This window comes from Poromitra crassiceps (genome assembly GCF_964638095.1).
Source record: "Poromitra crassiceps genome assembly, chromosome: 29".
NCBI classification, from domain to species: domain Eukaryota; kingdom Metazoa; phylum Chordata; class Actinopteri; order Beryciformes; family Melamphaidae; genus Poromitra; species Poromitra crassiceps.
This window is the reverse complement of record NC_139641.1, coordinates 8,070,505-8,089,199: the sequence shown is the minus strand read 5'-3', so window position 1 is coordinate 8,089,199 and position 18,695 is coordinate 8,070,505. Positions and strand designations below refer to the sequence as shown.

At 41.4% G+C, this 18,695-nt stretch overlaps 1 protein-coding gene across 1 annotated transcript in view; it reads left to right on the top strand.

The window, feature by feature from the left end:
* The window catches only part of LOC310800035 (uncharacterized protein), a gene marked incomplete at its 5' end in the record, with an annotated part of 108,925 nt that overhangs the window by 77,404 nt on the left and 12,826 nt on the right, over positions 1 to 18,695 (top strand). Inside the window, 9 exons of the mRNA XM_083662629.1 lie at positions 10,507 to 10,626; positions 12,223 to 12,342; positions 13,939 to 14,058; positions 14,415 to 14,506; positions 15,014 to 15,045; positions 15,691 to 15,803; positions 16,160 to 16,279; positions 17,293 to 17,412; positions 17,769 to 17,888. Coding sequence (XP_083518755.1) covers positions 10,507 to 10,626; positions 12,223 to 12,342; positions 13,939 to 14,058; positions 14,415 to 14,506; positions 15,014 to 15,045; positions 15,691 to 15,803; positions 16,160 to 16,279; positions 17,293 to 17,412; positions 17,769 to 17,888 — 957 coding nt within the window. The remainder of the gene's footprint in view (positions 1 to 10,506; positions 10,627 to 12,222; positions 12,343 to 13,938; positions 14,059 to 14,414; positions 14,507 to 15,013; positions 15,046 to 15,690; positions 15,804 to 16,159; positions 16,280 to 17,292; positions 17,413 to 17,768; positions 17,889 to 18,695) is intronic.

Below are 18,695 nucleotides of genomic sequence, written 5' to 3'. Positions count from 1 at the left end.
TTTCACGTCCCCGTAGTGGAGAGGCACAGGAAGTACCTCAGGCTGGCCTTTGCTCTCCGTGTTGGCGGCTTACTTGCCGGGTCGGTTGAACTTCAGAGCGGATTTATTGTCGCGGGGCAACCCCAAGCAGACAGAATGGCGGCTGCACCCCCAGGTAGTGGGGCAGATTTGGGCCAGATTCGGCCGTGCCCGCGTCGACCTCTTCGCATTGCGAGGCACAACGCATTGGCCCCCTGTGGTTCTCTGTCCAAGAGGATGGACCCCCCCCCCCCCCCCTGGGCCACGACGTGTTAGCGCACACTTGGCCCAGAGAGGACCTTTACACGTTCCCCTGATCGAGAGTGTGCTGGACAGGGTGAGGGAGCAGGGCCTGCGACTTACCCTGGTGGCCCCAGTGTGGCCGAAGCAGATCTGGTTTGCGGACCTGGTCTCGCTGTCGCAGGGGCCACCCTGGATGCTGCCGCATCGGGGGGATCTCCTGTCACAGGCGAGATACTCCACCCCTCCCCTTGCAGGTGGAAGTTGGCGGCTTGGTCCCTGAACGGGAGTGCCTGTTAGCTCAGGGCCTACCCATGAGTGTAGTGCTTACTATACAGAGTGCTAGGGCGGTCTCCACGTGTTCTCAGCCCATCCTCTGTTTCCTGCAGAGCCTGTACGAGGCGGACCAGTCCCCTCAGTCCCTCAAGGTGTATGTGGCCGTGATTTCCGCCTGCCACATGGAGATCGAGGGGAAGCCGATGGGTCTCCTGCTGTCTCCCGTTTCATGAGGGGCGCTCGTAGGTTACGGCCGTGGGTGCGGAACGTCTTTCCTAAGTGGGACTTGGTCACGATGTTGGAGGGTTTCTCGGTCCCCTGATCGAGCCTTAGACACTGTGGACTTAAAGTCCCTGTCATTGAAGACTGGGCTCCTGTTAGTTAGCCTTGTCTTCAGGTAAAAGGGTTGGCAACTTGGCCGGCTTGTCGGTCGCTGATGACGGGCGGAGGGTTACGCTTCGGCCTAACCCCGTGTACGAGCCAAAGAACATCGATGCCAGCTTCAGGTCTATGGTGATACGACCTGGCAGCTTTTTGCCCTCCCCCGTTCAGCTCGGAGAAGGAGCGGCGTTTGAAAGCACTATGCCCGGTGTGGGTGGTCCTGGCCTATACGTAGGCAAGACGCACACTTTACGCACCTGTAACCAATTGTTGGTGTGCTTTGGGCCGCGGGCCCTGGGTGGGCCACTGTCCAAGGAGCGCTTGTCACGCTGGATAGTGGAGGCCATTGCCTTGGCCTACTCTGCCACAGGGAAGGTTTCCCCGGAGGTGGTTGCCATGTTCAAGAGCCATGTGCCTCGTTGCCAGCCTTAGGTCTCAGGGTTGCACGTCGTGCTTCCTTGCAGCAAGGTTGGTTGTCTATCAGCATAGTGTGAGAATCTGAAGTTCGAAATGAAGGAAAACTTGAGGGTTGTCCTACAAGCCAGGTTTTACCAGTGAGAACAAGGATTCTCACACATGCAGCTCTCACTGCTTTCGTTCAGGACAGCAGGATCGCTGGAAAGCTTGAGAGTGGCGTTGGTTGGCTATGGTGCGGACGTGGCTACAGCCACGGGGGCGGAGCGGGTGGCCGCGTCATAGCCAACGCCATCACGTTGTTGGACGTAATGGTTGGTTCTATAGTGGTCAATTTCTTGTGAAATGGACATTTTCCAGTTGGGTCGCTGCGGAGTGCAGCTTGGCATAGTGTGAGAATCCTCGTTCTCACTCGTAAAACCTGGGTTGTAGGACAAGTTCCCTCAAGTTCTACTTCTACCTACTCCTTTTCAAACAATGTTTCCTTGTTTTTGTTTGTTTACAGTTTTTTTTATTGCATTTTATGTTCGAAATAAATAAATAAATTCATTCATTCATTAAATTCAGCATTATTTAATTTAAAGGAATTATAGAATGAAGGACTATTTCTACCTACAATACAGATATTCAAGGAATTCTGGATAAAATCATATAGCCTATTTCATGATGATGTCATCTGTCCGACTGATGACATCATCAGTGATGTCATAAATCCCACTGATGACATCATCAGTGATGTCATAAATTCACTCACACACACACACACACACACACACACACACACACACACACACACACACAATGTCACGACAGAGACTGACGGAGAGGGAGAGAGAGGGGAGGGAGAGAGAGAGGGAGAGGAGGAGAGGGAGGGAGAGAGAGAGGGGGGGAGAGAGGGAGACATTGTGTGCGCGCCAATAGAGCAGGCAAGGCCACACAGCAGCCGAGCTGCGGGCAGGGCCGCGCAGTGAATGCGAGCTGCAGGGCCAGCTCGGCGAGCTGCAGGACATCGAGCATGCGATGTAATAAAAGTAGCAATAAAAACATTCACAGTTTTGGCTCTAAAAGATCAGCGACATGATAAACTCATTAAACAACCTACTAAATTAGGGGGCCTTGATATGAAAAGGGTTGAGAGTCACTGGCCTATAGACTACTACAGAGTCGACAATGCAAAAATACTGCACAAAATCGACCGTTTACATAGTCATCATTATGCACAAAACACAAAACACAAAATGTTTTTTCAACGTTGATTTTTAGTTTAAATCTGGGTGATATTGGGTTTGAACGTCTAAGACCTAATTTCACCCTCTTTTCAACCGGCTAAAATGCGGTTACAACGTCAACGTGTAAAAGAACACAATTTGGTTAATCATATTGTTAAAACATTTGTTGTAACTTGGAATAGAGACAATATTGATAGTGTGTGAATTGGCATTTGTCCATTTTATTGTGTAACTGAGAGCAGCAACGCGCATGCGCAAGTACTTAGTACTTAGTACTTAGCTGTGACTGACTAGACCAAAGCAAGTCTGCACCGGTCTGCACCAAGTGCGGAACGAGGTGCTCTGGGCACGCTATGTTATTGTAACAGACTGTATACGAGGCTCTGTGTACCCCCTGAGTTGCTTGTGTTAAATTAAGTTAACCTAAGCCGTACAGCCTACAGACTATAGATGCACACACACACAACATAATTTTAGTCTGTTACATAATATAATAGTCTCGTACACATCACATAAAATAACTTGTCCTCCTGATCGTTGAGCCTGTGGTATCGTATAATTGTGTAGTCTACAAGTTGTGTGCCAGATAGAGTATATATGTGCCCGGCTCCCTCCATATTATAAGTAAATGTATAGCTCAGTCCATAGAGTGCTGAGGCTTGAACGTGGGAGAACTGCTGAATTTTTAATTTAAGATCCTGGTGAAATATGGTCTAAATGTGAACGTTTAATCAACGTCTGCAAATAGTCGGTGAAAAAACTTTCACTCTTGAACCTTTCTTGCGCGTTTTTTCAACGTTGACCCTAAACGTTTTTTAAACATCTTTTCAACCTAAAAATGCTCGCTGGGTATTTATGTCATTTCAGCCTTACGCAGCACAACACTGATGAAGGCTTGACGCTGAAATGTCCGTTGTGCTCTCTGTCCCAGGTGACTATTAAACTTTGAAAGGACATTCTGGAGTGCTGGCCTGCTTCTTTCTTACTCTTGTGACTTGTTTTGGCCCCTGCACCCAAGGTGAACGTTTGCCTTGAGTGTGCTCGCATTCGGTGAGTTTGGATGTTAACTTATGCTGTAAAAAAAAAGGTGATGGGGACTATTTCAAAAAGCGTCTCCCAGTGTCCCCACAGTAAATGCTACCTATGCATGATGATGACGTGAAAACACAACGATCCCTGTTAAGTTAGTCCATCAGAGAAATCAAGGCGAAGAGGAAACAAATAGCAGGCAGCCCTAATACAGGTGTTTGCATTTAACAACCAATAAAGTGTTTGCATTTAAAGCAGCTACGAGCAACTTTTTCGATTGTTATTAAACAGTATAAATTTAATATCAATGCATCACATCTTACCTCTAATAGTCGACGAGACCAAAGCCGTGTGTATCTGAGATTGCTCCCTTAGGTGATTATTAAGTCTATAGTCTGTCTAAACTCGCGCCAACAGGGGGCTCTCTAGAGCGACCGGACCGGGTAACCCGGAAGTGAAACGCGGAAGTGAAACCAGGAAGTGAAACGCAGCTGCCTTTTTACGCCGTTTGCGCTGCCTAGCAACATAACATAAACAATGTGAACGCCACGCATACTCGCGGGAACATCTCTCGTTATATTCTAACAGGTTTTTTGGAAGTTATTTTGTGGTTATGGCCGAAGTGGCTGCTGCAAACCGTTTCATTTCAATTCCTGATCTGCCCTGGCTACAGACACACTAACACTGGCCGATTCACTCGGGGTTCAAGCGAGACTACTCTGCGTTGGTATCGTCGACTATTAGAGGTAAGATGTGATGCATTGATATTAAATTTATACTGTTTAATAACAATCGAAAAAGTTGCTCGTAGCTGCTTTAACCACTTTATGCAGAAAACAACAGGTGCAGGATGAAATGGTTAAAGAATACAGAAAGGAGAGAGAAATGATGTGATAATAATAATAATAGTAATAATAGTAATAATAATAATAATGGAACTTACAGAGAATAAGACAGAGAGATGTTGCCTTCATCCTGACTCAGAGACTATAAGAGAGAGAGGAACTTAAACTGGCACAAAGCACATCATATTACCACACACGCACGCACGCGCGTGTGCGCGCGCACGCACACACACACACACACACACACACACACACACACACACACTCACACACACACACACACACACACCTACACACACACACACACACACGCACGCACGCACACACACGCCCACGCCCACGCCCCCACACACACACACACACACACACACACACACACACACACACACACACACACACACACACGCACTGCAACTTTCCTTCCTAGACCACCACTGTAGTGTGCATTTTCTGCCCATACAATTCTGCTTTCATGTGTTTCTCTGCTTGAGCTCTTTCCATCCGGTCTGCTTAGAACATTGCATACATAGGTAAAACTAAGAAATTCAAAACATGTACTGAAGTATCCTCACTCCTTATCTATTAGAATACAGCAATGATTAGAGATGACATTAGTAGACATTTCCTTAATGTTAATGCACTATACTGTATGTATGTATATATATATATATATATGTATATACAGTACATATCTATATACACATATATAAAATAAAGAAAAATAAAGATTGTTCACACGTCCCAAACCATCAAGTGCAAGTCAAGTTGTAAGTCTTTAAAGACGAGTCTCAAGTCAAGTAGTCACTGCGTGTGTGACTTAAGTGCGACTCAAGTCCAAGTCCCCATCTCTGCTATGGAGTTGAGCTGGCAACCTCCCTGTGTGTTATATGGACAAACTTCACCTGTGTGTCAAACAGAGAGGTGGGGCTCTATTCTCCCCCTGGCCTTAGGCGCTAAACTGGCATTAAACGCAAAAAAAACACGCTTTACGCCTGCCTACCCGTGGGGCAATCTTCCCAAAGGGCGTTCATTTTGCGTTCACGCTTTTCAAAACCAGGCCTTATTCAGTGGGCCGGGGGATCAGAGTCCTGCACCGGGTCGGGGTCCGCTGGGCCCCGCCGGGTACCCGCAAAAAAACCGCGGGGTGCAATTCTATAAATTGCTGAGTCGGGCCGCGGGTAAAAATGAACTTAATGTGGACGGGGGGCGGGTGGAACAACAACAACGTATGAGCCATGTATGTTTTTCTGTTGCACTCAGACTGAGGCAGAGGGTGTGTCTGGCAGGGGGGGGTCTGGCAGGGGGGGGGTGTGTCTGGCAGGGGGTGTGTCTGGCAGCTGGTCTGACTGGAAGAGGAGAAAAGTTTCTGACGCACGTTTTCTGTTTTGTTTACATAACCGACATCGTTTCAAGTATGCGCATACCGTGCATTGTGTGACGCTATATGGACTGCACAAAACATTCAAAACTCAGCTGTGGGGTCAAGGTGATTGATTGGAGACAGACGAGTTGGACAGATACTGTAATAGGCTAACGTTAGCCTCCACTACAGTCAAACATACACACTGGCTGTTTTCATAGCAATAGGCAACATGTCATGGATGGATACAGTGAAAGTGGAGAGGTCTCATCCCAACGTGGATTTACGTTCCTGCAACAGCAATCATAAAGGCAGTATGGATTATTAGAAGAGGGGAGGGGAGAATAGGGGAGAGGAGGGGAGAAGAGGGGAGAGGAGGGGAGAGGAGGGGAGGGGAGAGGAGGGGAGGGGGGAGGAGAAGAGGGGGGAGGTGAGAGGAGGGAGAGAGGGGGGAGGAGAAGAGGGGAGAAGAGGGGAGAAGAGGGGAGAGGAGAGGAGGGGCGTTTCATCAATATCATCAATATTCATCAATCAACCAATCGGATCATCAATACACATTCGCTAATAAAACTGCTTGTTTTGCCGTCTGCGGGAAGGCTCAAACTGTCATTATAGTGTCTGGCAACATAGAAACGCCTCTATACATGAGTATTATTCATGTATTGAAGATGCGGTGCAGGATTGCCCTGTGTAGTATCACTGTGTAGTTACACTGTGTAGTTACACTGTGTAGTTACACTGTGTAGTTACCCTGTGTAGTATCACTGTGTAGTATCACTGTGTAGTTACACTGTGTAGTTACACTGATAGTTGTTTGAGCACATTGCTCGAGCTGTAAACAAGGCTATCTCGGTGAGTACTCCACCAATTTGAAAAGAATATGTCACGATGAGCGCTTAAGTTGGCTACCTTGGCTACCTTGCTGGCAAAATGTCGATGAAGACGTGGGCCGATCTGCTGCGGGAGGCAGCTAATGCCATGGATATAATTCCTCCCCCCACTACCCCTCCTCCAGCAGCTCATCCTGTGCCCCCAATGTCTGTAACGTTACCCTCACATGGATCAACTTCCATGGAATCAATAGTTCGTGGTGCTGTGCAAGGTAACGTTAACGTCAAAACCACTGGAAAATATCTAGCTAGCTAGATAATTGTCCTGTCGTTTTGACGTTACCTTGCACAGCACCACAAACTCCCATGGAAGTTGATCCAGATGAGGCTAACACATACTGGGGCATATTGAGGGCCCATGATGAGTGGCTGGTGGAGGAGGGGTACTGGGAGGAGGAATTTGCTCCATGGCTGCATAGCCACCAGCTGAGCGGAGCTTCCGGTCCGGAGTGATACGTCAAGCCAATCAGAATCAAGAAGTAGGCCTACTACTGGTCATAAAAATGCACACTGAAATACAATAAACAGAACTAAATACAATACACACAACTAAATACAATACACACAACTAAATACAATACACACAACTAAATACAATACACACAACTAAATACAATACACACAACTAAATACGCTTCGCCTGATATTTGCGGTTGCCATAGCGAAAAAATGCCATGTTTTTCAATGCCAGTCAGGATTATTCATGCCAAAATTCAATACAATACACACATTGAAATACAATACACATATCGAAAAGGCAATACACATATCGAAATACAATACACATATCGAAAAGGCAATACAGTTGTTTTATTTTCAAGATGTGTATTGTATTTTCAATATGTGTATTGTATTTAAGCATTTTGGTATTGTATTTATTGTTACACATGTATTGTATTCTTCAGATGTGTATTGTATTTTCAATATATGTATTGTATTTCCAATATGTGTATTGTATTTCCAATATGTGTATTGTATTTCAATGTGTGCATAGTATTTCAATGTGTGTATTTGTATTTGATTTAGGCATGATCCACCCTCCATAGCATCGCCTTATTCCGGTCTTATTCCAACACACATGTAAAAAATAAAATATAGGAACTTCTTTGAAGGCACAAATGAAAAAACTCAGTTTAGCCTAGGCTATTGTTGTCAATTGTTTCTTGGGAGAGTTGTATTTATTTTGCACCATATATCAAACTGTACAGGCTGAGGCAGAGCAAACTGTTGAAAGTGAAAGTAAAATGTGTCAGTTCAGAGAACGAATCAGACCGACTCCATTTTACATTGAGACAGCAGAGCAGCAGGAGGGAGAAGCAGGGTGAGTGTTATTACATTATTATTCCTATCATTATTTTATTCAGGGATGAAACTATAGTCACCTTTAGGTGCCTTTAGGTGAGGTAACAGTCACTTGTGTTAAGTTCATGATTTGAGTGTTTGTCTGTGTGTCTCTGCCCGGGCTGATATCTGTCACCTTTTTCCACTGAGTTTACTGTACGTCCCTGATGTCAAAGTCTCTGAGTCAGTTGTTACTGATCGCAGGTGTTTTACTGCGTTCACCTGCCTCTTTTCCTCTCTCTCAAAGTAACGCTCATAGAAAAGATGTAACAGTGAGATAATGCCGTCAGTAAAACAACGAGAGAAGTTGATGTGGGCGGTGCCCGACATGACGCAGTTTATTAAACCGTTAAATTAACCCACTTTTATTCCATCTGTGTGTCTGAGACTCTGCGAGATGAGCGTCTTTCAGTCACATGACTCCTCATAAAGAGAGAAACGGCTTGTTGACTTTCTGCAGGCAGATCAGGACTTCAGAGCGGGGTGGGAAACTAATCTGCTTCATATTATATTAGGCCTACAGAGGGCCTACTACTGTACATGCGTCGACTTGCCTACAGAGTCTGACTGGTCCGTGTGTGTTGTGTCATCCGCCTGTCGTCTCTGAATGAGGGCGGGCGGAGTTCTCATAAACCAGCAGTTTCACTGAAAACTGTGACCACCGTGGGTGACCACTGAGGGGCGCTGATGCACCTGTTCTACAGATTTCACCACCTGACTGACAGTATCCACCCCACACACTACAGCCAGCTGAGGATCTGCTTGAAAATGCAATTCTCATTGAAGACAAGTGTTGATAAAAAAACAATAATGAATGTGTGTGTGTGTGTGTGTGTGTGTGTGTGTGTGTGTGTGTGTGTGTGTGTGTGTGTGTGTGTGTGTGTGTGTGTGTGTGTGTGTGTGTGTGTGTGTGTGTGTGTGTGTGTGTGTGTGTGTGTGTGTGTGTGTGTGTCGCATTGAAATAGCACGGTGGACAGTAAGAGCGGTGCGGTGGGGGTTGGTGGCCAGGCGTTTGCCGGAGTTCGATTCCCAGCGTTTCTAAACCGTGAGTCGCATAAAAAAACGTTGTTTTAATTGCCTAAATATAACCGTTTACCCCCCCCCCCCCCCCAGGAAAACTGGTTTACCTCTGAGACTGACTGAAGTGTACAAGTGAGAAAATAACTAAAGCTTATTTGTATAGCACCTTTCACAGATACAAGATCACAAAGTCCAGAACATGTGGAAGGAGGAGGAGGAAGAAGATGGCAGAGCAGAGTCTCCAGTACCCAGCTGTCTGTCTATGAAGACTGACTGGTCTAAAGATGATCCTCCACACTTCAGTAATGAACCTGGACCTTCAGACACAAGGTAAGAGAACTGATATCCCATAAACCTGATGGAATATGGTTCAATGAGATTGTATTCATGAAATCAAGTTAGTAGTAAAAATATGATGGAATACTGGAAAGAGAAAAATACAAGCTCATTGATATTTGAGTAGAAAAAAAGACGATTATTTCATTCACTAAGAATAACAATAAGATAACAATAAAATGAGATAAGTTTAAATTATCTCTGTAGATTTGGATCAATTGACAAACAAATAATTTCAAGATATATAAAACTAAATAAAATATAAGATACAGTGGGTGGAATTAAATATAACACAACTGACAATTGTAAACACAACAAGCATTTAATGTGTAATAAGCTGGAATCTGTTTGTCTCTATGAAACCAAATATCAAAGCCTAAAACAGCTTATTGGTTACTTAAAACAATGCCTCCTTGGTCTCATCACATCATTATTAGCTCTCACATTTTTTCCACACAGTGTTAAGATACATTTATGAGTCAAATCCTACATACTGAGGTCATCATAGTTATAAACTTTGGGATCAATAGATATAACGAGAAACAGTCAATTAGGAAAGAGGAGGGGACTTAAATGACACGGCCAATCAACCGGAAAGCCTCTCCTGAGTCAAACAAGTCATCACTCATGTGAATGTGAGTTTGGATCAACACATACAGATGATGAAAACCAGCTTGGTAAAATGTGTAGAAATGTCTGCAACAGATGACAGACTGACCTGTTCTACCACTAGAACATAACCAGGCCAAGAAACATGAATGAAAAGTATGTATGAAATTATAAATACATACAGTATGAAAACAAAGGAAAACATATAAACACTAGAGGGCACTCTGTAGAATGCATACCTCCACCAACCTTTCTACAGAGTTTTGTGATGTTACGTGAATCCATTTGAAATGTAGGTGCCTTTTTGTGATTGGCCACACCCCCTTTTTGCCAGTGGGCGTGCAAAGTACATGTACATGCATAATCTATGATAATAATCTAAACATAATAAATAATCAAAATAATCTAAACAAATAAAATAGAAATCAACAAAGGAAGACAATAGTAGAATATGAGAACAAAACATGAATTTAAAGTCACTAGAACTAATGATATGTATCAAACATTTGTGTTTCCAGAGGTCAGGACCACAGGCAGAGAGCAGAGTCTCCAGTATCCAGCTGTCTGTCTATGAAGAGTGACTGGTCTAAAGAGAATCCTCCACACATCAGTAATGAACCTGGACCTTCAGACACAAGGTAAGAGGACTGTTATACTGTAATGAGGAAATGTTATTTGATAACCTACATGATTGCACTGAAAACTACAGAGACAAGGAGTGACCATAGGGAAGAAAAACACGTTTTATGGAGGACAAGATATACAGTATATTTCACTTCCTGGATGTAGGTCAGACCTGCCGTCAGTTTGGCTCGATTCATGCACACAGAAGACATTTTATTCCCTAAATATTTAGTTTTTCGTTCCTCCTAATTCATAATGTGTGCACACAAACTAATTATAGAATTAAAACTTCACATCAATTATCCCAAAAACCAGGGTCGTTGTGTTTGATCACCTCTGAAAACATGTTGCCTTTTCTTTTGATTTACAGAGGTCAGTACCACAGGCAGAGAGCAGAGTCTCCAGTACCCAGCTATCTGTCTATGAAGACTTACAAGTCTAAAGGTCATCCTCCACTCTTCAGTAATGAACCTGGACCTTCAGACACAAGGTAAGAGAACTGTTATCCCATAAGCCTACCTGATGGAATATGGTTCAATGAGATTGTATTCATGAAATCAAGTTAGTAGTAAAAATATGATGGAATACTGGAATATTTGAGTAGAAAATAAGGCTATTATTTCATTCACTAAGAATAAGAATAAGATAACAATAAAATGAGATACATTTAAATTATCTCTGTAGATTTGGATCAATTGAGCAACAAATAATTTCAAGATATATAAAACTAAATAAAATATAAGATACAGTGGGTGGAATTAAATATAACACAACTGACAATTGCAAACACAACAAGCATTTAATGTGTGATAAGCTGGAAACTGTTTGTCTCTATGAAACCAAATATCAAAGCCTAAAACAGCTTATTGGTTACTTAAAACAATGCCTCCTTGGTCTCATCACATCATTATTAGCTCTCACATTTTTTCCACACAGTGTTAAGATACATTTATGAGTGAAATCCTACATACTGAGGTCATCATAGTTATAAACTTTGGGATCAATAGATATAACGAGAAACAGTCAATTAGGAAAGGGGGGGGGGACTTAAACGACACGGCCAATCAACCGGAAAGCCTCTCCTGAGTCAAACAAGTCATCACTCATGTGAATGTGAGTTTGGATCAACACATACAGATGATGAAAACCAGCTTGGTAAAATGTGTAGAAATGTCTGCAACAGATGACAGACTGACCTGTTCTACCACTAGAACATAACCAGGCCAAGAAACATGAATGAAAAGTATGTACAATATGAAATTATAAATACATACAGTATAAAAACAAAGGAAAACATATCAACACTAGAGGGCACTCTGTAGAATGCATACCTCCACCAACCTTTCTACAGAGTTTTGTGATGTTACGTGAATCCATTTGAAATGTAGGTGCCTTTTTGTGATTGGCCACACCCCCTTTTTGCCAGTGGGCGTGCAAAGTACATGTACATGCATAATCTATGATAATAATCTAAACATAATAAATAATCAAAATAATCTAAACAAATAAAATAGAAATCAACAAAGGAAGACAATAGTAGAATATGAGAACAAAACATGAATTTAAAGTCACTAGAACTAATGATATGTATCAAACATTTGTGTTTCCAGAGGTCAGGACCACAGGCAGAGAGCAGAGTCTCCAGTATCCAGCTGTCTGTCTATGAAGAGTGACTGGTCTAAAGAGAATCCTCCACACATCAGTAATGAACCTGGACCTTCAGACACAAGGTAAGAGGACTGTTATACTGTAATGAGGAAATGTTATTTGATAACCTACATGATTGCACTGAAAACTACAGAGACAAGGAGTGACCATAGGGAAGAAAAACACGTTTTATGGAGGACAAGATATACAGTATATTTCACTTCCTGGATGTAGGTCAGACCTGCCGTCAGTTTGGCTCGATTCATGCACACAGAAGACATTTTATTCCCTAAATATTTAGTTTTTCGTTCCTCCTAATTCATAATGTGTGCACACAAACTAATTATAGAATTAAAACTTCACATCAATTATCCCAAAAACCAGGGTCGTTGTGTTTGATCACCTCTGAAAACATGTTGCCTTTTCTTTTGATTTACAGAGGTCAGTACCACAGGCAGAGAGCAGAGTCTCCAGTACCCAGCTATCTGTCTATGAAGACTTACAAGTCTAAAGGTCATCCTCCACTCTTCAGTAATGAACCTGGACCTTCAGACACAAGGTAAGAGAACTGTTATCCCATAAGCCTACCTGATGGAATATGGTTCAATGAGATTGTATTCATGAAATCAAGTTAGTAGTAAAAATATGATGGAATACTGGAATATTTGAGTAGAAAATAAGGCTATTATTTCATTCACTAAGAATAAGAATAAGATAACAATAAAATGAGATACATTTAAATTATCTCTGTAGATTTGGATCAATTGAGCAACAAATAATTTCAAGATATATAAAACTAAATAAAATATAAGATACAGTGGGTGGAATTAAATATAACACAACTGACAATTGCAAACACAACAAGCATTTAATGTGTGATAAGCTGGAAACTGTTTGTCTCTATGAAACCAAATATCAAAGCCTAAAACAGCTTATTGGTTACTTAAAACAATGCCTCCTTGGTCTCATCACATCATTATTAGCTCTCACATTTTTTCCACACAGTGTTAAGATACATTTATGAGTGAAATCCTACATACTGAGGTCATCATAGTTATAAACTTTGGGATCAATAGATATAACGAGAAACAGTCAATTAGGAAAGGGGGGGGGGACTTAAACGACACGGCCAATCAACCGGAAAGCCTCTCCTGAGTCAAACAAGTCATCACTCATGTGAATGTGAGTTTGGATCAACACATACAGATGATGAAAACCAGCTTGGTAAAATGTGTAGAAATGTCTGCAACAGATGACAGACTGACCTGTTCTACCACTAGAACATAACCAGGCCAAGAAACATGAATGAAAAGTATGTACAATATGAAATTATAAATACATACAGTATAAAAACAAAGGAAAACATATCAACACTAGAGGGCACTCTGTAGAATGCATACCTCCACCAACCTTTCTACAGAGTTTTGTGATGTTACGTGAATCCATTTGAAATGTAGGTGCCTTTTTGTGATTGGCCACACCCCCTTTTTGCCAGTGGGCGTGCAAAGTACATGTACATGCATAATCTATGATAATAATCTAAACATAAGAAATAATCGAAATAATCTAAACAAATAAAATAGAAATCAACAAATGAAGACAATAGTAGAATATGAGAACAAAACATGAATTTGAAGTCACTAGAAGTAATGATATGTATCAAACATTTGTGTTTCCAGAGGTCAGTACCACAGGCAGAGAGCAGAGTCTCCAGTATCCAGCTGTCTGTCTATGAAGAGTGACTGGTCTAAAGAGAATCCTCCACACTTCAGTAATGAACCTGGACCTTCAGACACAAGGTAAGAGGACTGTTATACTGTAATGAGGAAATGTTATTTGATAACCTACATGATTGCACTGAAAACTACAGCGACAAGGAGTGACCATAGGGAAGAAAAACACGTTTTATGGAGGACAAGATATACAGTATATTTCACTTCCTGGATGTGGGTCAGACCTGCCATCAGTTTGGCTCGATTCATGCACACAGAAGACATTTTATTCCCTAAATATTTAGTTTTTCGTTCCTCCTAATTCATAATGTGTGCACACAAACTAATTATACAATTAAAACTTCACATCAATTATCCCAAAAAGCAGAGTCGTTGTGTTTGATCACCTCTGAAAACATGTTGCCTTTTCTTTTGATTTACAGAGGTCAGTACCACGAGCAGAGAGCAGAGTCTCCAGTACCCAGCTGTCTGTCTATGAAGACTGACCGGTCTAAAGGTCATCCTCCACTCTTCAGTAATGAACCTGGACCTTCAGACACAAGGTAAGAGAACTGTTATCCCATAAGCCTACCTGATGGAATATGGTTCAATGAGATTGTATCCATGAAATCAAGTTAGTAGTAAAGATATGATGGAATACTGGAAAGAGAAAAATACAAGCTCATTGATATTTGAGTAGAAAAAAAGACAATTATTTCATTCACTAAGAATAACAATAAGATACCAATAAAAGGAGATAAGTTTAAATTATCTCTGTAGGGGATTTGGATCAATTGAGCAACAAATAATTTCAAGATATATAAAACTAAATAAAATATAAGCTACAGTGAGTGGAATTAAATATAACACAACTGACAATTGCAAACACAACTAGCATTTAATGTGTGATAAGCTGGAAACTATTTGTCTCTATGAAACCAAATATCAAAGCCTAAAACAGCTTATTGGTTACTTAAAACAATGCCTCCTTGGTCTCATCACATCATTATTAGCTCTCACATTTTTTCCACACAGTGTTAAGATACATTTATGAGTCAAATCCTACACACTGAGGTCATCATAGTTATAAACTTTGGGATCAATAGATATAACGAGAAACAGTCAATTAGGAAAGGGGGGGGACTTAAACGACACGGCCAATCAACCGGAAAGCCTCTCCTGAGTCAAACAAGTCATCACTCATGTGAATGTGAGTTTGGATCAACACATACAGATGATGAAAACCAGCTTGGTAAAATGTGTAGAAATGTCTGCAACAGATGACAGACTGACCTGTTCTACCACTAGAACATAACCAGGCCAAGAAACATGAATGAAAAGTATGTACAATATGAAATTATAAATACATACAGTATAAAAACAAAGGAAAACATATCAACACTAGAGGGCACTCTGTAGAATGCATACCTCCACCAACCTTTCTACAGAGTTTTGTGATGTTACGTGAATCCATTTGAAATGTAGGTGCCTTTTTGTGATTGGCCACACCCCCTTTTTGCCAGTGGGCGTGCAAAGTACATGTACATGCATAATCTATGATAATAATCTAAACATAAGAAATAATCGAAATAATCGAAACAAATAAAATAGAAATCAACAAATGAAGACAATAGTAGAATATGAGAACAAAACATGAATTTAAAGTCACTAGAACTAATGATAATTTATGTATCAAACATTTGTGTTTCCAGAGGTCAGTACCACAGGCAGAGAGCAGAGTCTCCAGTACCCAGCTGTCTTTCTATGAAGAGTGACTGGTCTAAAGACAAACCTCCATACTTCAGTAATGAACCTGGACCTTCAGACACAAGGTAAGAGGACTGTTATACTGTAATGAGGAAATGTTATTTGATAACCTACACGATTGCACTGAAAACTACAGAGACAAGGAGTGACCATAGGGAGAAAAAACATGTTTTATGGAGGACAAGATATACAGTATATTTCACTTCCTGGATGTAGGTCAGACCTGCCGTCAGTTTAGCTGGATTCATGCACACAGAAGACATTTTATTCTCTACATTTTTTGTTTTTCATTCCTCCAAATTCATAATGTGTGCACACAAACTAATTATACAATTAAAACTTCACATCAATTATCCCAAAAAGCAGAGTCGTTGTGTTTGATCACCTCTGAAAACCTCTTGCCTTTTCTTTTGATTTACAGAGGTCAGTACCACAGGCAGAGAGCAGAGTCTCCAGTACCCAGCTGTCTGTCTATGAAGACTGACCGGTCTAGAGATCATCCTCCACACTTCAGTAATGAACCTGGACCTTCAGACACAAGGTAAGAGGACTGTTATCCCATAAGCCTACCTGATGGAATATGGTTCAATGAGATTGTATTCATGAAATCAAGTTAGTAGTAAAAATATGATGGAATACTGGAAAGAGAAAAATACAAGCTCATTGATATTTGAGTAGAAAAAAAGGCTATTATTTCATTCACTAAAAATAAGAATAAGATAACAATAAAATGAGATAAGTTTAAATTATCTCTGTAGATTTGGATCAATTGAGCAACAAATAATTTCAAGATATATAAAATTAAATAAAATATAAGCTACAGTGGGTGGAATTACATATAACACAACTGACAATTGCAAACACAACAAGCATTTAATGTGTGATAAGCTGGAAACTGTTTGTCTCTATGAAACCAAATATCAAAGCCTAAAACAGCTTATTGGTTACTTAAAACAATGCCTCCTTGGTCTCATCACATCATTATTAGCTCTCACATTTTTGCCACACAGTGTTAAGATACATTTATGAGTGAAATCCTACATACTGAGGTCATCATAGTTATAAACTTTGGGATCAATAGATATAACGAGAAGCAGTCAATTAGGAAAGGGGAGGGGACTTAAATGACACGGCCAATCAACCGGAAAGCCTCTCCTGAGTCAAACAAGTCATCACTCATGTGAATGTGAGTTTGGATCAACACATACAGATGATGAAAACCAGCTTGGTAAAATGTGTAGAAATGTCTGCAACAGATGACAGACTGACCTGTTCTACCACTAGAACATAACCAGGCCAAGAAACATGAATGAAAATTATGTACAATATGAAATTATAAATTCATACAGTACAAAAACAAAGGAAAACATATAAACACTAGAGGGCACTCTCTAGAATGCATACCTCCACCAACCTTTCTACAGAGTTTTGTGATGTTACGTGAATCCATTTGAAATGTAGGTGCCTTTTTGTGATTGGCCACACCCCCTTTTTGCCAGTGGGCGTGTCACTAGAACTAATGATAATTTATGTATCAAACATTTGTGTTTCCAGAGGTCAGTACCACAGGCAGAGAGCAGAGTCTCCAGTATCCAGCTGTCTGTCTATGAAGAGTGACTGGTCTAAAGACAAACCTCCATGCTTCAGTAATGAACCTGGACCTTCAGACACAAGGTAAGAGGACTGTTATACTGTAATGAGGAAATGTTATTTGATAACCTACACGATTGCACTGAAAACTACAGAGACAAGGAGTGACCATAGGGAGAAAAAACATGTTTTATGGAGGACAAGATATACAGTATATTTCACTTCCTGGATGTAGGTCAGACCTGCCATCAGTTTGGCTCGATTCATGCACACAGAAGACATTTTATTCCCTCAGTTTTTTGTTTTTCATTCCTCCAAATTCATAATGTGTGCACACAAACTAATTTTACAATTAAAACTTCACATCAATTATCCCAAAAAGCAGAGTCGTTGTGTTTGATCACCTCTGAAAACATGTTGCCTTTTCTTTTCATTTACAGAGGTCAGTACCACAGGCAGAGAGCAGAGTCTCCAGTACCCAGCTGTCTGTCTATGAAGACTGACTGGTCTAAAGACAAACCTCCACTCTTCAGTAATGAACCTGGACCTTCAGACACAAGGTAAGAGGACTGTTATACTGGGAGCCTACCTGATAAAAGTAAGCGAGTAAAGTGAGTAAGCTTGATGAAGGGAAAATGTTCTGTTGTGTCATTTAGGATAGTTTCCTTCACTGTTGCATCACACTATGAGAGGACTGTGTTCATGAAGCAAATCTCTGCCCCAGTGTTTTCTTACATATTTTTTTAAATATTAAAAAATAATATGATGATGTTTGGAACTATGGCACTTGGCACTTTCATGTCTGTCTACTGTCTATTGTCTGAGCCTTTTTAAAATTGAGTGACTCTCCCTGCAACCAAATCTACCTATGGGTACACATAAAGTAACCTTGACTTTGACCTTGACTTAGAGATGGGACTGATCCAATGGCATGCCGATACTGACGTAATTCACAAATCTGATATCAGACTGACGTTGTTGACCCTTAGGCCCGCCCTCCTCCCCGAGTTGCTCAAATTCCCTCATCCTGCTAGCCCCGCCTTAAAAGCCACAACAGCTCACTGCTGGCCACACGCATAAGACACGCCCACAAGAAATGGTTTAAACACCAAAACCTCCCATCATTGTTGAAAAGCCCATTTTCATTCATATGGTGTTTGTGTTTGACACTGTTTGTGTTTGACATGTAAACACAGACAGTGGTTGATACTGTAGATGTAATGTAATGGAACTCTGCCATCGTATCTACCCTAACTGCTGTGATCAATCTCTGTGCCCTGCTAACACTATCTGTAGTCAGAGGTTATCAAGAATGGTACTTATTTATTTACTAATGACTGCCAGACACTGTCTGTGTTCTGTAACAC